General features: G+C 42.0%; 1 protein-coding gene across 6 annotated transcripts; it reads right to left on the reverse strand.

The window, feature by feature from the left end:
- Positions 1-690: 690 nt before the first annotated feature.
- Positions 691-22797, reverse strand: LCA5L (lebercilin LCA5 like). 6 transcript variants are annotated; one of them, XM_028492678.2, is made up of 7 exons: positions 22423-22795; positions 16516-17030; positions 13749-13886; positions 7255-7339; positions 5750-5856; positions 5466-5583; positions 691-1507 (listed from the first exon to the last, which is right to left on the reverse strand). In XM_028492678.2, the coding sequence occupies exons 1-7, from the start codon at positions 22739-22741 to the stop codon at positions 777-779; spliced, it is 2013 nt and encodes a 670-aa protein (XP_028348479.1). In that variant the 5' UTR covers positions 22742-22795; the 3' UTR covers positions 691-776. The 6 variants fall into 6 exon arrangements, with proteins under 6 accessions (XP_028348479.1, XP_054942390.1, XP_054942389.1 ...); XM_055086415.1 differs by lacking the exons at positions 691-1507; positions 5466-5583; positions 5750-5856; positions 7255-7339 and adding an exon at positions 22039-22116 and having other exon boundaries at positions 13285-13886; positions 22423-22797; XM_055086414.1 differs by lacking the exons at positions 691-1507; positions 5466-5583; positions 5750-5856; positions 7255-7339 and adding an exon at positions 22084-22185 and having other exon boundaries at positions 13285-13886; positions 22423-22797.
- Between the last annotated feature and the right edge of the window lie 1167 nt (positions 22798-23964).

Below are 23964 nucleotides of genomic sequence, written 5' to 3' on the forward strand. Positions count from 1 at the left end.
AAGTAAGTTAATTGATTAACGTTGGGAGTACAGCCTCCTCTGTATAGTCCTAATATAAAATATTCTAAGTATCGTGAATACGTTCATTAGGACTGAGCAGCTAACTTGCACGGACGCTGATTATACCACATGGGCTCTTTTTAAAGAGCAGGATTAACAGAAAAAGGGTCAGCGTACAGGGTATGCAACAGATAAAAAATACTGAATCTTGGGTGTATATGAGGAAACTGTCACCCCCAAGGGCAGGATGTTAGATGCCCAGTTTTAGCTGAATAAGAGAATGCTCAAAAGTAATTTTCGTAAAACCGAGTTTGGTAATTGCTGTGCTTTTTTTTTTCTTTTTTTTTTTTTTTTTTTTAATAGAGGCTTCTTCTATTTCCTTTCAGGGCTGCTTCCGTGTTTTTAAGTTACAATGTAATTTGATTCCTGATAAGGTTCTTACATGCATGACGTGTATATCTTAGGTTGACTAACTTACACTTACTAGCTATGGAATCCCATAGTATATTGAAGCCATGTAATAAATCAGTCTTCCAAAAGATAATGGACATGTGTCAGTTGTAGAAGAAAAAAAATGTAATTTTGTATTTGTCGTCATTGGCTAATATACAATGAACTTTTAAAAATAGATTAGCAATAAAACAAAACCTTAATTATTCAAAGTCAATTTAAGTACTGAAAACACACACGTACACACACACACATTAAAACTATGAGATTAAAGCCACATAAAACCAGAATATCAAACCAGAGTGGATTAGGATATTGGAATATATTTAAACAATTATTTTTCTCTTTCCTTCTGTAGGTGAAGATGACTTAATAGAATTTACCACAGTTGCTTTAGAATCTCCAAAAGCATTGCTGGCGGAGGCCTGACTAGGGGGTAGATGATGCATCTTCTTACTCTGCAAAGTCTCCTCAGGCCCCTTCATAACAGCAGTGCTTGTTTGGTTATTTTTTAAGACATAGCCTGATCCAAAGAGTTCTTCCATTAGACTGCTTTTCTTCTCTCTGAAAGTTGTGTCTTTTGCTTTTGTTCTGGAAGATTTACCAAAAGAGGGTTCATAGGTGACAGTAGGATGCTCCAGCCTCAGTTCTCCTCCGTGGCTGCGGTGCTTGCCTGTGCTATGAGTGCACCTCGTGCTGCCTGCATTGGCCAGCCCGCCTGAGGCAGGAAGCCCATGATGCAAGTTTTCGATCGCTTCTGTGAATGAATAATGCTTTCTTTGTCTGAAGGGTATTTTGATACTTGGAGCAGCATTTTTATCTGGCATTTTGCCCATTTCACTTATTTCTGGACTTCTTTTAGACTTTGCATTTACTGTATCATCTTCCTGACCACTTTCCCCTTTGGGATGGATTGCTTGAATTCTTTTTGGTGGTAGTTCCTGTTCTTCTTTTACTAAAGTGGTTTTCTTTTCTTGATCTTCTGTTCTCTCTCTCCGTTGTCCAATATTCTCCAGAGATGGCTGTGCTTCCATATGTTCCTCTTCCTTTGATAAATCTGTAGTAGAAAAATAGTTAATTTACTGACGTTTAAAATTATCCATTAATTTCAAGATGGCATGTTGAGCACAGTTATTTACACCTACTGACAAGCACATTACAATGACAAAAAGGAAAAAAACTACAGGGAAAGGTGGTATTAACAAGCTTGAAATGTTATACTTTCCTAGAACATACCAGATAAATGAGAATTATGAAACCAAAAGAAAATGATATTCATAAACTTTGCCAATATGTTATTAATAGGTGTTCAACACCACCAGCTAGAAGTAGTGCCCGTTAAAACGAGAATATTTTTTACCCATCCAATTGGCCAATAATTTCCAGAGTTGGAGAGAATATGGGGAAATTGGAACTTTTGTTCCCCATTGGGGGCCTTGTAAGCTGGTATGTAGTTTGGATGGCAATTTGATAGTATCTATCAAAATTTTAAGTGAACATGCTCTTAGACCCAACAACTTCACTTGTAGAATCAAACCCTACAAAAATACACAAAGATGCGTCTAAGGATGTTCATTGCAGCCTGTTTGGTTTTTTTCCCCCCAATAAATTTATTTATTTATTTATTTATTTATTTATTTTTTGACTGCATCGGGTCCTCGTTCCTGCGCATGGGCTTTCTCTAGTTGTGGCGAGTGTGGGCTACTCTTTGTTGCGGTGTGCGGGCTTCTCACCGCGGTGGCTTCTCGTTGTGGAGCGTGGGCTCTAGGCACGCGGGCTTCAGTAGTTGCAGCACACGGGCTCAGTAGTTGTGGCTCGCAGGCTCTAGAGCACAGGCTCAGTAGTGGTGGCACACCGGCTCAGTTGCTCCACGGCATGTGGGATCTTCCCGGACCAGGGCTCAAACCCGTGTCCCCTGCATTGGCAGGCAGATTCTTAACCACTGCACCACCAGGGAAGTCCTGTAGCCTGGTTTAGTAAGAGTGAAACATCCTGAACAGATGTTCAAGGATTCCTGGTTAAATGAATTAGAGTGCGTGGGATTGTGGAAACTGAGTTACTGAATGAGGAGGTGAGGGTGCACTGCCAGGAGGAGATGATCGCAGAATACTGTTGTATGGAAAGATGTCACTTCCTCTGCAGATCCTTCCCCAGGCACCGAGGAAGCCCTGTGTGCAGCTCTCCCCTCCTCAGAGGACCAGACCCTCGCGGGTTCTGAGCAAACAGCATCGCTAACGGCGAACCGCTCAGTGAGGCCATCGTTTGTGAGGGAGGATGGGGACAATATCGGGTGTGCAAAGAGTTGGAACATTTCCTCATGTGACTACATTCTGGAATAAAATTACTCACTTATACTCCAGGAAAATGAAAATAATACTAGCAGGAGAAAGAAGTATGTTTCAAGAATGGTGTACTCTAGTATAAAATGAAAAGTTTTTAAAAAGTAGATTAAAAAAAGAATTAATGCTGAGCCTGGAAGCCAGTCAAACGTACAATTAACTCTAAATAGCTGTTAATATTATGCCCTATGATACTTGATGAGAATGTGAACATTTGAGAACATGGGGGAAAGTACTTATTTTCCACGGCCTCCCCGGCCCCGCCTGGCCTCCCCGCTGCGCCCAGGAGCGGGTCTGGTCCCTCCTCGGCCCCAGCTCCTTCCCGGCTCCACGGCCCTCACCGTGGCCGAAGCGCCCTGCCCACCGCCCCCTCCGACACGCCACCTCCTACTTCGTCGCCCCCTGTTCGAGCCCTCCTCTGGGCCCAGCGTCCGTGGGACCGTTTCTTCTCGGGGTTCTGCATGGATCACTTCCTTCTAGTCTCCTGAGCTGCCGTCAGCTCACCCTCAGCCCCTTCCCTGCCCCCTCCTCGGTGGGGACCTTCTTTCTAGCACCCGCCGCCCCTCGCCGCCCCACAGGTCTTCCCCAAGGGCACAGGCTCCCGGGGGGGGGGGGGGCAGGGCATATTGTCCCCAGGGCCCGGAGCAGTGCCTGACACAGTATATGCGCAGAAAATATTTGTCAGGTGAGTGAGGAAACTTTCTAGGACAGTAAGAATTACCAAAATGGGGCTTCCCTGGGGGCGCAGTGGTTAAGAATCCGCCTGCCAACGCAGGGGACACGGGTTCGAGCCCTGGTCCGGGAAGATCCCACATGCTGTGGAGCAACTAAGCCCGTGCGTCACAACTACTGAGCCCGCACGCCTAGAGCCCATGAGCCACAACTACTGAGCCCGCACGCCTAGAGCCCATGAGCCACAACTACTGAAGCCGGCGCACCTAGAGCCGGTACCCTGCCACCGCAATGAGAAGCCCGCGCACCACAACTGAGTAGCCCCCGCCCGCCGCAACTAGAGAAAGCCCGCGTGCAGCAATGAGGACCCAACGCAGCCAAAAATAAGTAAGTTTATTAAAAAAAAAAAAAAAAAAAAAAAAAAAAAGAATTACCAAAATGGACTAAAAAATAGGTGGAAAACGTAAACTGACCAGGGACCACAGAAGGAACCGCACGGGAGCCAGTGGCTTTCCAGGGGTTCTCCCCCCGCTCGGTGTTACTTAAACCTCATTCTAAAGCCAGTCTGGCCTCACTGCTAAGAGGGGGCCCCTCCCGGCAGGGCCCTGGGCCTCCTCTCGGGGGCTGTTCCCGCGGCTGCTCTTTCCAGGGGGGTTGTTCTCGCCCAGCCCGGGGGGGTGTCGCCCGGATGTCCCTTTAGCAAAATAACATGGAAACAATGGGGCAGTGTCTTCAACGTTCTGCGGGAAAATGATCTCCAGCCTAGAATTTTCTTTCCAGTCAATTATTAATCAAGTCTAAGTAGAAACATGACATCTCCAGAGGAAATGCACACAGATTTGCCTTCCACGCAAGTGTTCTCAAGAAGCCAGTAGAGGCTGTGCTCGTAGGCCATGATGGCGTTCACCAGGAAAGGGAAGGACACGGGGGAGGAAAGAGACCTGGTGGCGAAGGGGTGACAGGGACCGGCAGGAAGGGCGAAGGGAGGCCCCAGGAGCGCAGAGGGCAGCAGGCCAGGCCCCTGCCCCGCTAACCCCCCAACGTCCAGTGTCCTTGGTCTGACCCGACCGCGCGGGGCCTGGCCGAGCTGTCGCCCTCCCTGTGCTGCCTGCAGCCCGGGTGGGCTGAGGACCTTCATTTCACCGCACAGAGCCCTCCGCTGTCTCCGGGGAGCCCAGCACACGGGGCCTCGGCCCACACCCCGCCCGCAGAGCAGCCCTGCCGCTGCCCGTCTCCGATGGGTCCCCAGCTCCCAGGACCCGGCATGACCTTGGCCCTGGCTGGGCCCCGGTGCCTTCGGGAAGCTGCGGCCAGCCTGCCTGCTCTGGAATCTTCTGCAGGGGCAGTGCTGCCCTCTACTCAGCTGGGCTGGAGATTGAGACTCAGTTTTTCAAAACTGAACATGTTGTTTAAGAATACACACGGGATCGGGAGTTGTGCGGAAAAGCTGGCATAAAATGGAAGATCGTGGTTGTTTGTGGTGGGCAGCGGAAGTGTTATGGTTATGAAGGGCCCATAGCGTGTCCCGGGGGACGCTAATGTTCCGCGTCTTAAGCAGGTAGTGGAGTTCGTTTTGTAACAGTTCTTTAAATTGAATATATCTGTTTTATGTATACTTTTATACACACACTGAGTAATTCACAAGTTAAAAAACTAAAGTAAGAGTAGAGGAGAGGGGCTTCCCTGGTGGCGCAGTGGTTAGGAATCCGCCTGCCAACGCAGGGGACACGGGTTCGAGCCCTGGCCCGGGAAGATCCCGCATGCCGTGGAGCAACTAAGCCCACGAGCCACAACTCCTGAGCCCGCGTGCCGCAACTGCTGAAGCCCCTGCGCCTAGAACCCGTGCTCCGCAAACAAGAGACGCCACGGCACTGGGAAGGCCGCGCACCGCAACGAAGAGTAGCCCGCTTGCTGCAGCTAGAAAAAAGCCCGCATGCAGCAATGAAGACCCAACACAGCCAAAAAAAAAAAGGAAAGGAGGCTTTTGAAAGTTGTTAAAATTACCTTCACGTTTTCTCTTGGAATCCTCTTGGTTTGGTAGTTTACTGATACAGTGAGGAATTGCATGGATTATTTCAATCGATTTTTCTTTATGACCAATGTTTCCTCTTGTCTTTTTACCCTATAATTTAGAAAAGTGGCAAAAACATATTTTTGGCAGTAGAGGTAATTTTAAATTGTGTCTTATTTAATGAATACAAATACTTTTTGTATAGAACAAGTGAGTAAAGCTTATTTTTGTAAAGATATGTTTAATTAGACACTGCAAGAATTCAAATTTGCTGTACCTTAGTTGTCAAAGATGGAACATCTTCTGATTTTTGGGTTTCCTGGTGTCGCATACTTGTAAGTGAAACACTCTTCCCGTCTGCTTGTACTGACTTTGTTGAAGAAACTACAGAACAGGTGTATTATATGTAAGAAACATAGTTTACATTTGGAAGCAATATTGACTTTAAATATAAAATAACAACGGAAGTTTGTAATGTAATAATAAAACAAAGTATAGTAGATGTTTTCTAAAGATTTTCAGTTAATATATAACATTTGCCAGTTTCACTTTTTCCCCTAGCATCTCGCCTGTTTCGTCTTATTTTGGGCCCCAGAGATTATGGCTATCACAGTGGTAAAGTACCAAAGCAGCAGGCTTTAGGATGGGTCGGCATTGCCACCGGAGGACACGGCTGTCCCCGCCGGCAGAAGGGATTCAGAGCCGTAGCCGCGCAGCCGAGAGAGGGCGCGCCGTCGCGTCCCCTGCGTCGGAGCTCTTGGCTGTCCTTGGTTGGACGCTGCGCACACTGAAGTGCGTGAACGCTGAACCTGGCGGTCACTTTCCTTGAAGTGTTAGCCCATTTGAATGACCCCATGTTTGATTTTACCACCTCTGCTGGCCGTCGTTCTGGATTATAAACCAAAAGCAAACAAAGGCAGGCAAGGAAATCTGAGGTTGTTGCCTTGAAAAGTAAACACATAGCTACTTGTAGCAAAATGAGAGGCCAGTGTTCCTATTGTGCCTCTTCCGAGCAGAATCGTATGCTGTAATCTTATGGAGATCTTGGGGGGGAGGGAATAAGTACATCCTGTCTTGAAGGCAAAGATACTACTCAGCAATAAAAAGGTACCAACTAATGATAGTAGCACAGCATAGATGAGTCTCAAAAACATGCTGGCCAAGAGAAGCCGGACACCAAAGAGGCTCTGCTGTACAATCCCACTCACGAAATTCTAGAATAGGCAAACCGAACTATTGTGACCGAGGAAATCCGAGGTTGTCTTGGGCTGGGGCTGGGGGACCCCTGACTGCCAGGGCCATGAGGGGGCACCTCCTGAGGAGATGGGCGGGTGTTCTAAATCTTGAGGGAGGTGGTGGTTACATGGGTATAAGCACTTGTCAAAACCCATGGAATTGCACGCTTAAAACGGGTGCATCGTATTGGGGTAAACTGTACCTAAATAAAGTTAACATTAAAAGTCCACACAGTGGCGAACAGATCTACCTAGAAAGTCCAGTATTTGGCAGACATTGTGCATCAAGTTGAAAGTTACCCTCTCATTCACCCGAGTGAGGACATAAAAGACTGAGTGGAGGATGGGAACACGGGAAAGCCTCTCTATTCTCTTCTAGCTGTTTCAACCAATGGCACAGTTGTGTTATTCTAGAATCACAAAATGTGTCTCAATGCCTAACAAAACGATTTTGTAAAATGTCTGTTATCTTGGTGATATAAGTTAGAAAATCTGACTAGATACCTCAAAATAGATTTCGAGCAAAAATAATTAAAACATACTTTACCTTTTGGATAATCTTCTTTGTCACGTAAATTTCTAAGTATCTGGTTAGTATAGATGTTTCTAATTTCCAGCTCTCGACCCTTCTCCTAAAGAGAACAACAGTACCAATATTTCTATAATTGTTTGCTTTTATCAACCTTGATTTCTTGTAAAAAAACAATTTAAAGTGAGCTCAGTGTTCTTTGAATAAAATCTATAGGTTCCAGCAGAAACAGAAATGGGCCATATCATTATATATCATTCCCGACATCAAAAAGCACTAGCTTTAAAAAAAAAAAAAAAAAAAGAGCACTAGCTTTTTAACAGAGTAACAAACCATTGTGACGTGGACAATATATATATTTTAAAATTAATTAATTAATTTTGGGCTGCGTTGGGTCTTCGTTGCTGCGCACGGGCTTTCTCTAGTTGCGGCGCGCGGGCTTCTCACTGCGGTGGCTTCTCTTGTTGCGGAGCACGGGCTCTAGGTGCAAGGGCTTCAGTAGTTGTGGCGCGCGGGCTTAGTTGCTCCGTGGCATGTGGGAGCTTCCCGGACCGGGGCTCGAACCCGTGTCCCCGGCATTGACAGGCGGATTCTTAACCACTGAGCCACCAGGGAAGCCCCATTTTTGAATTGGGTTGTTTTTTGGTTGTTGAGTTTTTCCTCACAGTCTCTTTTAATCTATAAGTTCCCACCCTCATCTCTTTTACTTGTTTCACTTTGATATTTATTTGTTGTGGAAACTGGGTAGTTTGTGCTGTAGAGTTTGCCGCAGTCTGATGTTGCTGATTGCATCCCTGAGGTGTTGCTTATCATGTTCCCCTGCTACCATATTTCTCTTAAATTGGTTGTTAGAGCTAAATGTTTAATCGGATCTAGGTATGTTTTTTCTGGCAGTAGTACTCCCTAGGTGGAGGTGTGTACGTCTGTCAGGAAGTGCATAGCATCGGATGGTTTCCCTCTGTGACGGTCATTGCTCAGATCCACTATTTCATTAGAAGTTCCAAAACAGTGATATTCTCATCCTTTCACTCCTTCTTCATTATTGATGGGAATGCCTTTACAAGGAAGGTCTTCCCTTCTCAGAGATTATGCGGTTACTCTGAGTATAGGAAAGGTAAAAGTAATTGTTTCTTTTCCTTTATTTACCAGTTTTTGAAATAGTGTGCTGGTTCCCTAGCATCCTCTAAAGGTGACTGAGTAATCCCTGAGGTGTTTTGTTTTGTAAATATCCTTATGAACTTTCTGATTTCTGTATATTTGCTAAGTTTCAATCCACGCAGTTATCGTTACTGATCCAAAACTGCCCCATCTTTGGCCAGTAAGAACCATCTTGGGCTCCTGAATCTCTTTGACATTACCCTAATGGTTCTTTGTAGTTTCCTTGCTTCTCTATATGTCCCAGGCTCACGTAGTATAGTTCATGCTCCAGACCTAGAATTTTTTTAAGGTGCCTTAGTTCTTTTTAGTGGGTTATGGATTTTGAAGACCATATATATATATCATTAGGGGTATTCATTGTTAGTGAGTGGGTCACATTAGGAAATATGTATTTATTTTTAAAGATAAAATGTATCATAAAATCATACTTTCACTTCAATTCACAATCAGGACTACAGGATTTTTATTTGACCTTATCTTACTTCTGTATTTTCTTTCTTCCATCCCCCAAATCCCAGTTCTCAATGACACCAACATAGTTCATTATGTGCTCTATCCCATGAGATATATACAACAGTCTAAAAATAACCGTACCAACTCTGTCATCAGGAGTGTATTTCACTAGGCATATGCAGTGAAGTTGACGTGTTTTAAGTCTCTTGGAATGGTGTCTCTCTGTGACATTATGCCTACACCGGAATACACGGTGGGCTCATTTTTTTTTTTTTCATTTTACTCTGGATTTTTAGGGAACGTTTTTGATTTTTTTTTTTTTTTTTACATTTCATTCTGCTTCATAATTACACAAAATATTTACATATTTCCAAAGTCATATCTACCAAAAAGATATTCAAGGAAATCTAGGTTCTATAGCTGTCCCTTCTACTCTATTTTCTCCCCATTTCCACTATTATCCTACTATGCTTTTTTCAAAATATAAGCAAATTTGTAGATATATTTGTATTGTCTCCTTTTCTTACGTGATGGCATACTACACACTTCCCTTTGCCTTCCTTTTTTCACTTATCAATGTATCCTGGCGATTACTCCTTATTACTATAGAAAGAACCCTCATTCCATTTTACAGAAGCACAGAAATCCATTGCGTATATTTACTTTTCTTTTTAAAAACAAATTTGGATCTTACTGTATATAGAATTTTGTATCTTTCTTTTCATTAAGCATTTCACTAATTATTAAGCTTTTCTCCTGTCAAAATTGTTTTTTGAATGACTGTATAGTATATATGTGCACATGGCTGCATATGAAAGCACAAACTTTATTTTAAAATTCCCTGATTGTGTCTCCATATGTGTGTGTGTTTGCTTTGACCAGTGGATCTTGAAGCCTCTTCTGTTAGACTTCTAAGGTAGTTCCTATAGCCGCGCCCATTTTCTGGCATATTCTTCTCTCTGAAGTTTCCTGAGGCTCCAGAGAAGAATGAAACAGAACTCTTTTCCCTGCTTTACAAAGGGAGAGTTTACATCCAACTTTCTTCCCTGTCTCTGAGTGCTCTCAAGGCTCCCGGGAAACCTGTATTTCCTATTTGTCATAAAAGTTTAAGATTCTTGTCTTAAAGAATCATGCTTAAGATTTACTAACTGAGGCTTGAACGACCTATATTTCTTAAGTATTTTATCTAGCTTTTCCAACTTGTTGCACATTTTAGAAATCTTGAAGGCAGAAAGAACAAAAGTCTGAAAAGTAAATTTTTTTCAATGTTTTTTATTTTTTTTCTTTTGGCTGCACTGCACGCCTTGTGGGATCTTAGTTCCCCAACCAGGGATGGAACCTGGGGCCCGGCAGTGAAAGTGCTGAGTCTTAACCACTGGACCACCAGGGAACTCCCCAAAGAAAATATTTTTAATTCTCATTTTTAGGGCAGATTTTTAAAAAATTGAAGTATAGTTGCTATACAGTGTTATAGGTTACAGATGTACAGTATAGTGAGTCACAATTTTTAAGGGTTAAACTCCATTTATAGTTATCATAAAATATTGGCTATATTCCCTGTGTTGTACAATACATCCTTGCAGCTTATCACAGGTGTACAGTATAGTGAGTCACAATTTTTAAGGGTTAAACTCCATTTATAGTTATTATAAAATATTGGCTATATTCCCTGTGTTGTACAATACATCCTTGCAGCTTATTTTATACCTAATAATTTGAACCTCTTACTCCCCTACCCCTATATTGCCCCTCCCCCTTCCCTCTCCCCACTGGTAACCACTAGTTTGTTCTATCTGTGAGTCTGCTGCTTTTTTGTTTTATTCACTAGTTTGTTGTATTTTTTAGATTCCACAAATAAGTGATATCATAGAGTATTTGTCTTTCTCTGTCTGACTTTTCACTTAGCATAATACTCTCCAAGTGAGGGCACATTTTAAAAGACAGTTTTGTAAGCATATTTGCAAGTGAGGCCTTAAAATGAATTTATGTATATATAAAGTAGATAAGCAACAAGGATTTACTGTACAACACAGAGAACAATATTCAATATCTTGTAATAAACGATAATGGAAAATAACCTGAAAAAAAATAACTGCGTCGCTTTGCTGTACACCCGAAACTAACACAATACTGTAAATCAACTATACTTCAATTAAAAAAATGAAAAAATGAATTTATGGGCCACAAAAATTACTCTAAATATTTTAATGTTATAAGTGAATTTTTTTAATAGAAAAACTTATTTTGGGTTCCACTAAAATGTTAACAAAGTACAATATTACTTCATGTGATGAGATAAAAATGATAATAAGAAGTCTTGTGAATGAATAGACAAGAGTTTTAATTTTTCTAATTTCATATTCACCAGGCTGTTAACCGATTCTCATAATTTCAGATCCTCTGTTCATATGGTTGTAGGGAAAAAAGTAAATTTGAGCAAGCTATACTTGAAGTTAAGTAATTTAAAGATATATTAGGCATAAATAGTTCTGATACTTTGGGAAGCAGCATTTCACAAATTTTGTTACATTTTGCTTTAAAAGAAGTACCTTAAGTTTTTGTTGAAGGCGTTTTATTTCCATTTGCAGAGTCTTTGTAGCTGCTTGAGCTGCTAAGGTCTTCCGGTTCTCAAAGGCCAACTGCCGAGTAAAGGCTTTATTGTTCAGCCTCAGTTGTTTCTCCAAGCTCTGAAAATAGTATATATTTCAACTCTCTGGAACCAGGGTAGTATTATAAAAAAACTTTGACTGTAATGGAACTAATTACATTTATGAAAAGTGCAAAATTTTAATTCAGTTTTAGTGGATGGCTCGTCTAGAGGACACACATTAGAACTAAATATCACCACACACACAAAAAGCCAAAAAATTCCGGATCCCAACTCTAGGGAATAAATATCATGGTTCCAGCCTAATGTTTTTTACACTCTGGAATTTGGTAAAACTTTTTGGAACAGATCCTGAAAAATCAATAAATAAAATCAACGTCAGACTTTACAACTAAACCTAAGCAGTTCTGTTGAAATGAAGCATACCGCTAACTTAGCATGGTGCACTCCGTGGAAACCTTTCAAGTCTCTCTTGCCAAAGGGTTGACCAGCGTCAGTGCAGACCACCGCGCTTGGACTGTGATTCTCAGATAACTGAGACGGGAAGTTATGATGGGGTCTCACAGAGCCACACCACGTGGATGGATTATAAGCCAATGAAACGACTGACTTAGCACAGTAACCATCTATAAATATGAAGGACTCACTGTTGCATATTCGCCTTCTCTGTAGAACGAGAACTGTTTTACTGGAGAACTGTTTGAGCGGGACTTTGACAGGAGCTTGGCCAAAAGGCCTTTTCTTTCCTTCTTTTCCATAAAGTGTGGTTTCCCTCATTACAACATTAATACTTTCTCATTAAAGCGGAAAATATGGTAAGCTAATAGGACGAAATAATCGCTAAAAATCCCATTTCCTAACATATTAACATTAAAAAAAATACCGACATGTTTTGGCCCACAGACTTTTTCTCCCACCAAATGCCCTACAACCAAATGAAATTTCCCATACAACCAAGTGCCTCCGATAAGAAAATAGCTAATTAGTTCTCAAATTCTTTTTGGTTTTGGTTGTAGTATAAACCAAGCTACTTAAACATGTTTGTGTAAAAAATATGTAGATGAGATACAAATACATTTACTTTCATGTGACAGACAGATGCTAAGATGGATCCAATCCTGCCTGTTTTTATTTTTTTTCTTTTGGCTGCACTGCACGCCTTGTGGGATCTTAGTTCCCCAACCAGGGATGGAACCTGGGGCCCGGCAGTGAAAGTGCTGAGTCTTAACCACTGGACCACCAGGGAACTCCCCAAAGAAAATATTTTTAATTCTCATTTTTAGGGCAGATTTTTAAAAAATTGAAGTATAGTTGCTATACAGTGTTATAGGTTACAGATGTACAGTATAGTGAGTCACAATTTTTAAGGGTTAAACTCCATTTATAGTTATCATAAAATATTGGCTATATTCCCTGTGTTGTACAATACATCCTTGCAGCTTATTTTATACCTAATAATTTGAACCTCTTACTCCCCTACCCCTATATTGCCCCTCCCCCTTCCCTCTCCCCACTGGTAACCACTAGTTTGTTCTATCTGTGAGTCTGCTGCTTTTTTGTTTTATTCACTAGTTTGTTGTATTTTTTAGATTCCACAAATAAGTGATATCATAGAGTATTTGTCTTTCTCTGTCTGACTTTTCACTTAGCATAATACTCTCCAAGTGAGGGCACATTTTAAAAGACAGTTTTGTAAGCATATTTGCAAGTGAGGCCTTAAAATGAATTTATGTATATATAAAGTAGATAAGCAACAAGGATTTACTGTACAACACAGAGAACAATATTCAATATCTTGTAATAAACGATAATGGAAAATAACCTGAAAAAAAATAACTGCGTCGCTTTGCTGTACACCCGAAACTAACACAATACTGTAAATCAACTATACTTCAATTAAAAAAATGAAAAAATGAATTTATGGGCCACAAAAATTACTCTAAATATTTTAATGTTATAAGTGAATTTTTTAAATAGAAAAACTTATTTTGGGTTCCACTAAAATGTTAACAAAGTACAATATTACTTCATGTGATGAGATAAAAATGATAATAAGAAGTCTTGTGAATGAATAGACAAGAGTTTTAATTTTTCTAATTTCATATTCACCAGGCTGTTAACCGATTCTCATAATTTCAGATCCTCTGTTCATATGGTTGTAGGGAAAAAAGTTAATTTGAGCAAGCTATACTTGAAGTTAAGTAATTTAAAGATATATTAGGCATAAATAGTTCTGATACTTTGGGAAGCAGCATTTCACAAATTTTGTTACATTTTGCTTTAAAAGAAGTACCTTAAGTTTTTGTTGAAGGCGTTTTATTTCCATTTGCAGAGTCTTTGTAGCTGCTTGAGCTGCTAAGGTCTTCCGGTTCTCAAAGGCCAACTGCCGAGTAAAGGCTTTATTGTTCAGCCTCAGTTGTTTCTCCAAGCTCTGAAAATAGTATATATTTCAACTCTCTGGAACCAGGGTAGTATTATAAAAAACTTTGACTGTAATGGAACTAATTACATTTATGAAAAGTGCAAAATTTTAATTCAGTTTTAGTGGATGGCTCGTCTAGAGGACACACATTAGAACTAAATATCACCACACACACAAAAAGCCAAAAAATTCCGGATCCCAACTCTAGGGAATAAATATCATGGTTCCAGCCTAATGTTTTTTACACTCTGGAATTTGGTAAAACTTTTTGGAACAGATCCTGAAAAATCAATAAATAAAATCAACGTCAGACTTTACAACTAAACCTAAGCAGTTCTGTTGAAATGAAGCATACCGCTAACTTAGCATGGTGCACTCCGTGGAAACCTTTCAAGTCTCTCTTGCCAAAGGGTTGACCAGCGTCAGTGCAGACCACCGCGCTTGGACTGTGATTCTCAGATAACTGAGACGGGAAGTTATGATGGGGTCTCACAGAGCCACACCACGTGGATGGATTATAAGCCAATGAAACGACTGACTTAGCACAGTAACCATCTATAAATATGAAGGACTCACTGTTGCATATTCGCCTTCTCTGTAGAACGAGAACTGTTTTACTGGAGAACTGTTTGAGCGGGACTTTGACAGGAGCTTGGCCAAAAGGCCTTTTCTTTCCTTCTTTTCCATAAAGTGTGGTTTCCCTCATTACAACATTAATACTTTCTCATTAAAGCGGAAAATATGGTAAGCTAATAGGACGAAATAATCGCTAAAAATCCCATTTCCTAACATATTAACATTAAAAAAAATACCGACATGTTTTGGCCCACAGACTTTTTCTCCCACCAAATGCCCTACAACCAAATGAAATTTCCCATACAACCAAGTGCCTCCGATAAGAAAATAGCTAATTAGTTCTCAAATTCTTTTTGGTTTTGGTTGTAGTATAAACCAAGCTACTTAAACATGTTTGTGTAAAAAATATGTAGATGAGATACAAATACATTTACTTTCATGTGACAGACAGATGCTAAGATGGATCCAATCCTGCCTGAAAGGCCAAACGTTAGAAGTTAGGTACACTATTTACATGAATGAAAAATGAGGTGGCTCGTTATTTCCTGTAGCTCCCATGTCCATTTTATGTGAGAAAATTCTCTTTGAAAATAGAGCAGGGTTTTACCAAAAAAGAAATAACAGGAAAAAAAGTGGCTGAAATGAACTTGATATCTTATTATTATTTCAAGATCATTGAACATACTTGTCTCTCACCATTAGGGAATTAAACAGTAAGTTACTTCCATTTGTGTTTATGTCCATAGAGACCAAAACTACCTAAATGTAAAATAGGCAGAATTCTCAATATGATCAGAGTGTTCTCCCAAATCATCCCTTGTAATGTAATCCCAGGCTTCTGACCACCGTGCACCCTTGAGGAATATCTATCTATTCATTTCTAAAATTACTTAAATTCCTTTTCCCTATCTGTCCCCAGGAATATTACCTGGGGAAATTTTCTATTTCTAGGACATCAGAAATGTCTCGACAGACTGATGCGGGAGAGAACAAGGAGGGGGGTGGTGAGGAGATGCACCCAGGGTTTAGGGAAGTAGCCTTTTAAGAAGGCAGTTTGGAGTAGAGGCTTGCTTTCTAGGAGAGGTTTCCCACAACACAGCACAGCACAACCCCCTTCAGCATGTGAGCAAACGCCCCTGACCTCAGCAGCTGGACTGCCTGAGAGAATGCTCATTGCCAGATAAATGAGCCCAGCTATAGCTGAGCAGAACAGCACGGGGCCTTCCTGGGACAGAACCCCTCACCCCACCCCCTGCAGTGTCCTCCGCCTGCCTCTGGTCTGTAGAAAAGCTTTATCCTCTTAGGCCTTTCCTGAGTTCCAAAGAGTACATTTAATCAGAGAAATGAGAAAATGCAGAAAGAAAGGAAAATAGTCAAGAAAGACAAAATCGTAACAGTTTAGCCATTAAACAAAGTCAAGGACCTTTAGTCCCTCCTCGGGGGCTACAGTTAATATTCTGAGCCACGTCCTGTGAGCTGTTCTGTAGATACCGAAACCCCACCAGGTGGAAGAAGTTAACTGCACGCTGCCCACCAGCACGGAGACCGCAGTCGGGTTGGAACCAGAAGGCCGGTGATGCTGACTCCCGATGACCTCACCACCAGCCAATCAGAAGAAGGTCCACGAGCTGATCACACAGCCCACGTGCCCCCTCCCTCACCGTGTCTTTGAAAGCCTTTCCCTGAAAGCCATCAGGGAGTTTGGGCCTTTTGAGCACTAGCTGCCTGGACTCCTTGCTTGGTGCTCTGCAATAAACTCCTTCCTTCGCTGCAGCCCGGTGTCAGTAGATTGGCTTTACTGTGCGCGGGCGAGCGGACCCGAGTTAGGTTGGGTAACACAGCCACGGGACCTCTCGCTCAGTGCACAACAGAAGGAGCTGTTTCTCTCCTGCGCCCCTCCCCTTCCCGGCCCCGCCCCCTCCCCATCAGACGCCACCATCCGTGTGCTCCTGCTCAGCACAGCAGCTGGTAGTGCTTCATTCCACAGGCATATATGATGAATGCACACCCTCTCTCTATTAGCTTTGGAAACTGAACGCTTCTAGCCCTCTGAGATACAGACCTGTATTTGTTTGTCGTTCCCCTCCATTGTTGTTGTAAGAGCAGACAATCTTTGAGTAAGCTCATCCCTCTCTGCAAGATTTTTGTCTTCAGAAAGTTTCTGCAGGGTCTGCAAGGCATCCTTAGTCTTCAGCAGCTCGCTGTCGGTCTCTCCGAGTTTCCTAGACACGGCTCTTTCCTTCCCCTGGGATTTCCTGAGGAGCTGCCTTAAATTTTTTACTTCATTCTGATGTTTAACCATAATCTGAGGTAGATTATTTTGTGAATTCTCATATTTTCCTATAGCTTTCAAGTGCTTAAGCTGGAGTTGTTTCAGAAATTGGTTTTCTATGACTGTGGCCTCCAGTTTGCGGCGTAGATCAGCTAATTCATTTTTCAGTTCTTTAATCTTATGAAGCCTCGCTGAGAGTATGCGGTGGGCCACGGCCTCTCGTCTCTGGGCAGCCACACTGATCTGAGAATTTAAAAATGGTGCATTCCAGTTGTGCTTTTTCTCCACCGAGATTTCCTTCTGGCCTGTGTAAGCAGATAATCCACTTTGTTACTAGTAGTGTGTATATAGATATGTAGATATGTAAATATGCAGGCATGTGTAATACCCCCCGCCCCCTGCCCTCCCACACACACACACACACACACACACACACACACACACGCAAACTAGAAGGGGAAGGAACTAACACTGAATGAATAGCCATGCTTTAGGCTAGGTACTTTATGTTTAGGTATCTCATTTAATACAATCCTTTAACGTCAGTAGTAGTCTATTTTATAGCTGGAGATTATAAGTTATTTGTCAAAGGTTACATAACCACAGAGTGACATAAAATGAACTGAAAACCAGGTCTTCTCTGACTCTAAAACCTGTACTTATTTCTATCATAAAAGGTATACTAAAAACCATAATAATCGATAACATTTACTAAGGGTTTACCGTATGTGAAGCATTGAATTAAATGCTTTATGTAGATTATCGGATGTAATTCTTCCAACAAAACGTTACAAGGCAATCAGAGTGTAACATTAGAGCCTAATGTTACATACGTGATGATCTCATATATTTAAAAAGAACCTTAAAAAGCCATTAAACTGCTTAGAGGAGTATTCATATAAGAAGGATTCCATCTCGCAATGAACCCAACACAACCAATTCTTCCTCTGTTACTTTTGGGTGAGCACTAGATTAACTAGTTGGGTGGTTTGTATTTGGGAGTCTATTTTGAACAAAAAGCATCTAAATGATATTACATGAAGCTTATGTAACCGAATTTGAGTATGTCAAATGTATGTGTAACCTCATTGTGTTATTATCCCATTTTAAAGATGAAAAAACTGTGCTGAGCGATGTCACTTATCAATGGGCACACAGCTGGTAAGTGGTGAGACAGACTCCCGTCTATGTGCCTTTGTCACTGCCCCATATGTATTGTATGTGCATCTGTATGATATTCATATGTGCCTCTGTGGTTGTAAATATGTGTGTGCATGTGCACATATTAGTATATCTATACTTCGAGAAAGGGAGATTGAAACTGGATTCTAGAATCTAAAAAAAATATGGTCCTCATCCTGGAGAGAGAAAGGCTCTTAGTGGCCAGTGTCACTGGAGTCCTAACCCTCAGCTATCGGCCAAGTGTGGACACATCATCTGAGACATGGCTCGGCGTGTTTGGACTCGGTGGTGGGAAAGGCAGTTCTGCCTGTGAGGGAAACAGTGAGTCAACAGAAACAGGAGATGCTTCCCGAGGGTAAAGCGTGTGAATCTTGAGCACGACAGACCACACAGATTTCACAGTGATCACAGGATCGGTATCAAATCAATAACCAATGAACTGTCTTTACAACTATGCCTCCAGAGGTTTTTATTTTCCCACTGGGAACAATGCAGTAGGGGCTACGGTTGAATACTTGAGTATCTTGGAATAGACCTGTGAGCACACTGAAAACTGGGAAGCAGAGGTCAGACTCTAAGACGCCTCCTAGAAGGCCAGAGAAGAGGCGTCTGTGGTTGTATCAGGCCGGACACTCTAATACCTAGGGCTCTGGCTGGGGGCGTTCTAGACCCAGGCGGTGTGGATCAGGCTGGATGAAAACAGGGCTGGGTGAGGGCTCTCAGTCTCCACACCATGTCCAGCCTGATTGAACTTGACCCCAACTTGTAATGCCTTCCAGCTCTTGGGCGGTGTGACCGTGGAGGACAAAGAGATTCTCCTGAGCCTGGAGGGATGAGGGGTGGTGGGTTCCGTGGGCACCGGAGGCTTGTGTCCCCACCTCACGCTGGACTCGAGCGATGGGAGGGCAGAGTCAGCGTGAGCGGGGACTAGACCCCACGGGCACGGGGCACTGGCCAAGGCCCCAGGCCGAGGTGTGCACCGAGGGCCTGGGTGCTTCGAAAACAGGAGGCGTCAGCCTTTTAAAGATCACGTGGGCCTGGACAAGAAACACAGATGTGATGAAAATGGAAGGGCCAGAGAACCTTCCCCAAACGTCCTTGTCTGTGTAAGGCCCCCCCCCCATACTCCCTTCATTCCCCAAACACGACAGATTCAATGTCTTATCTACCCTCGTGGGTGCGTGTGAGAGAATGAACCAGATTGTTTTGCTTCAGAAAGGTAAATATCCCACTTGCATTTGAGTGATATAGAATAAATTCATACTGTATATGTCATGCATACTTGTATAATAATAAAGGTTAGGAAACTTGAAATAGGGTTTAATCCTTAAAGATTTATATCTCATTATCCTAACCTATACATAAGAATGGTAAAGCTTACAATTTCTGTCCCATTTCACACAATTAAGGCGGATTTAGCTGAATGATTAAGCTACTCTTAAGATAACGAATTGTTAAACCACTAAAAGCTAAAACACTTAATTCACCAAAAACATGTACTTTTAAGTCCATGTTAGCCAAAAAGGGACTCTTCTCATTGCTTAAGAGTAGGCGTGCTTCCCACTACAAAGAGCGAACTGTGCCCTTTTGAACAGACCTAAGGACGGCCCCGCACCCGCCTCTTCCCTGGCTCCAGCCCGTCCACTTCCCCAGGTGCAGCCTCACCCTCAGCCCCTCCTTTTCAAGGCATGATTGTCCGCCTGTCTCGCTGCTGTACCCATGCTGTCTCTTCCCGCATCTTCCCTGGCCCCGTCGTAGCCCCGTCTCCTGGTCACTTTCCTCTTTGGTCTCTCGGTCCCATTCCGTTCCCGAAGTCGCCCACAGCCTCGATCTGGTTCTGGTCCTTAGCCTGAGCCACGTCCCTGCTGGCGCTGGCTCCGCCCTCTGCCGGGTTCTCTCCTCCTCCAGGTCACCTTAAAAGACGTGGCTCACTTCCTTCAAGGACCAGGGTAGGAAGAGGTTCAAAGGCAGGCCCTTCCCCTTCCTGTTCTCCAGAACCCTGGCATTAGTGTTGGAGAGGGCATCCCCTCAACCCCACCGTAGGGCTTCCACCTTCCCCCGGCTAAAGGCAACAGGGCAAAAGCTGTCCAGAGCAACTGAGTGCAGTAAAATGACTTTTTTTGTGTGTACCAGTTTTTGAATGACTATCACATATTTTAGCATTGTACTGACAAAACACATCAAGGAAGGATGTATAATTGAAGGCATTCTGAAAGTACATTTTTCTACAAAAGAAAGAAAGAACCATGTTTTGAAAATCAAATTATAGAAATATATTGCTCGCTATTTACATTGATGTAAGCAAATCTCCAATATCTGACCAGAGCAAATATCCTATCATATTGAAGTCCTCTTTTTATCCCTATAATTTTTCTCTATGAAATGTTTCTCTGCTATAAAATTTGCTTTCCTAAGATGGGAATTGAAAATAATCTCTGATGTTACTATTCTTGGGTGAATTCTGGGTCTGTAGTGGTGGTTTCTGATGCAGTGTTACCAGCCCCTGAGGGTCAGAGGTCTACTTTTACATATCAGAAAGCTGAACAGAAATTGAACCGTCACTGGAGAATGAACTGCACTGGCTAAAACGTAACGCCTTTTTGCTTTGGGTTAGAATTACGTTACCCCAGCAAGAATTCATCAATTACTTGCTGATTAAATTTTTTTGGCAAACACTTGCAAAACATGAGCTGGGAGAGAACAAAAGAATAAGCCAAGAGACGCCTTTATCGTTCTGTGACAAAGCTTGATGTTGCAATGAGTGTTTTAAGGTCATCACACACCAGTACGCGGCTCCTCGGGGACATATAATTTGGGTTAATGATGCAGCCAGGATTTACTTAAAATAATTGCAGATTATTCACACACGAAAGCGTACCCAGGGGAGAGCAAGCCCTCACTCGGATCATGGAATTTAGGTTCTAGTCCACTGTGAAGTGACAGTTCATTTAGGCTGCTCCCAATTTATGAACAGGTATCTTGCATCAAGGACACAATAAATATTTGTGGAATAAATAAATGCGGAATCAGTTTTTAAAAGTCACATTATAAGGTGCTTAGAACTCAAAATACAGCTCGTTTCTCGTAGAAGCGGTTTTGTAAATGCTAACTGCATTCTCACGCAGTCGCACAGAAGCCCAGGCTCCATGGAAGACGCAGAGTATATCATTTGAGGATTTCTTCTCATAAACCCCTGGGGCCAAACTGTTTCTGAATTTTGGGGGGTTTATTCTTCGTGATGCATATGTAGTATTTTCCGAAGTACGCCCAGTAGGGCTGGGGACATCACGCTTTGTTTTTGTAGTGAATATTTTTGCAGTGAAATTTATACGATTATATTTCGCGCAAAGTGAAATAAATAAAGATCAGTCTCATGTCAGTTCAAATCAGGTTTTTGGTGCCAAATCGGTGTTGGTGCCAAAGAGTTTCAGAGTTTCATAACTTTCCAGTGTGGCTGAGGGCGTGTGACTGTAGAGCCTGTCCATGATGTATGTGCTGTTGTGATTATCTCTACAAACGCCCGAACAGACTTCCCCTGACAGGGTCTTCTGCCCTGGGCCTTGCCAGGGTGTGCGGGACTCCCACCTCTCCAGAGGAAGGGCTGTTAACCTTGCGAGAATCTGGATGAAAGTTCACAAACGCAAATAAATACACACAAAAATGCAAAGGATTCCCTGGGGTTTGCAGATGTGGGTCTTAGACGAAGAATCCCTGCTCTGTAGCTGGGAAGAAGGGCGATCGAAGATTCTAGATCTTCACTGGGGGTCCCAGGCACAGCTGGTCATGGCAGGCAGGTACTGGGTAAATGTGACACTACATGTGCTCCAGTTAGAGTAGGCTCTCAATTATTTTCCAGCTACTGACTGGGCAGTTCTGATGGTCACAGTGGAAAAAGAGTTCCAGCTATTTCTACATAAGGAATATTTATAAGCCTAGGATTGCCTGCCTGGGAATAATCACCGCCTGGGCAGGGGGCGGAGAGTGAAGAGGTCTAGGATGTTGCAGAGCTAATCCCAGTTTGGATAGTTAGGAGCTGATGGAGTACTTTTAAAATCCACAAGGAAATGAGATTATTAACAGCCTTTTGAACCATGCTTGTTTCTAAAGAGCATCTTTGCCAATATGCCTCACCGGACGCGAAGACCATCTTCCAGGGGTGCTGAGACAGATATTTACATTTCATTGGTGATTGAAACCTGGATTCTTCAGCTGAGATGAAAGGCAAGAGGCCAGTGAATTCCAAGTACTGTGGTATTCTGTAACAAGTCCACCTGTTAACTAAAAATGGCAAGAGGGCTAGGCTTTATGTTTTAAGCCTAACTTTCTGTTATTTTGTAATTATCCTTAATTTGTCTATTGCCCATTCCTTCTATAAAAATTCACTTATAATATTTATAATTTACAATCTGGAAAAACAATAAAACTGAATATGGACCACTTTAGATAGTAGTGCATTAAATAATAATGTCATTATAACCAGAAATTTGGTCTTGGTTGGGAAATTTTGCTTCTTACCTTTAGGTTGGGAGATTTTAGAAACATTATACTTTTTCTTCTCCTCCTTTTTTTCTTTTACTACAGGCTTCTCTAAATAATTCTTTTTAGCAGCGGTTTCTGAACATTCAGAGAGAAAGTCTTCTGAATAATCGTAGCGAGAACTTGAACTTCTGCAGGAACACTGAGATCTGCTGTAATCAACACTCTTGTCGGAATCGTTGCTGTTCCTGGGAAAACCTGGGCTGCTGCTCTGGCATTTTGCAGACCTGCCGTTTTCTAAGGCCACACTGGGGAAATGTCCATCTAGATTTGTTTCTGTTACATCAGCCAATGACATAGTAAACAACCTAATAGAAGAAAAGTATTTTTAGATTTACAGCTATTGACATTGAAATGAACCTGTGCTTTAATATATTTAACTATAAACGGATAATTAGGAATACAAAACAACACATTATTTTGAAGTATTTTCTGGAAAAATTTTCAGTTTGGTTTTTATATTTTTTTCTACCTAAAATGTAAGACTCCTGAGACTGGACTTTGGGGAGGTTATATTCACAGGAAATATAAAGTTCACAAGGTTATATTCACAGGAAATATAAAGTTCACATCAGGTAACAACAATGGCAACAATTTAAAAGTTAGTGAATTACAGTCTCATTCTCTGAGGCTGGCTGTTTTTTGTTTTTTTTTTAATTGAAATATAGCTGACTTAAAATGTTGTGTTAGGGCTTCCCTGGTGGCACAGTGGTTGAGAGTCCGCCTGCCGATGCAGGGGACACGGGTTCGTGCCCCGGTCCGGGAGGATCCCACATGCCGCGGAGCGGCTGGGCCCGTGAGCCATGGCCGCTGAGCCTGCGCGTCCGGAGCCTGTGCTCCGCAACGGGAGAGGCCACAACGGTGAGAGGCCCGCGTGCCGCAAAAAAAAAATCAATCTTTTCTATCTGTTAACTGAAATGACTTGGAAAATAGATGAAAAGATCCCACTTACTATATATCAGCTAAAAATTTAAAACATCTGATACAGGTTTAATACAAATAATATGAAAAAAACTTTTAAACTACTGAAAGAAATAAAAGAAGATTTATGTAAGTGGAAAGACATATAGTATTCTTATATAAGAAGGACCAAGGTGATAAAGATGTAAATTCTCCCTAATTTAATGTACATAATCACAGTATTCCTAGTAAAAATGTCAAGAGTAATTTTTTTTGGAAATTTGACAAGATCATACTAAATTCATATAATTATGATATGAAAAATATATGAGAACAAAAGGCTTTAAAAAAATGATGAGAAGGGACTACCTCTATCAGATATTATGATATAAAGCTATAGTCATTAAAAGAGCCTTATAATAGTGCCTGAATAGACAGAGCAACATAATGTAATAAAGAGTTCAGAAACAGAAACAAATACATATGGAAACCTAGTATAAGATAAAGGTGGAGCAAAGCAGACTTCCAAGAAATAAGAGTGTGGGGCAACAGGCTAGACATCTGTTTGGAAATCAGAACAAAAGTGAATTCTTATTACATTTCTTACACTTAAATATTAGA

The sequence above is a fragment of the Physeter macrocephalus genome, chromosome 8, assembly GCF_002837175.3.
Source record: "Physeter macrocephalus isolate SW-GA chromosome 8, ASM283717v5, whole genome shotgun sequence".
NCBI lineage: Eukaryota > Metazoa > Chordata > Mammalia > Artiodactyla > Physeteridae > Physeter > Physeter macrocephalus.

What these genes read in the sequence shown, in the direction of transcription:
- LCA5L (XM_028492678.2), bottom strand. Translation starts at nt 22,741, where the DNA reads ATGTCATTGGCTGATGTAACAGAAACAAATCTAGATGGACATTTCCCC. An exon ending in GGAACGACAAACAAATACAG is followed by an intron (nt 13,887 to 16,515) that starts GTCTGTATCTCA and finishes TACTATTTTCAG; the next exon opens with AGCTTGGAGAAACAACTGAG. An exon ending in TTCCATCTTTGACAACTAAG is followed by an intron (nt 5,584 to 5,749) that starts GTACAGCAAATT and finishes TCTAAATTATAG; the next exon opens with GGTAAAAAGACAAGAGGAAA.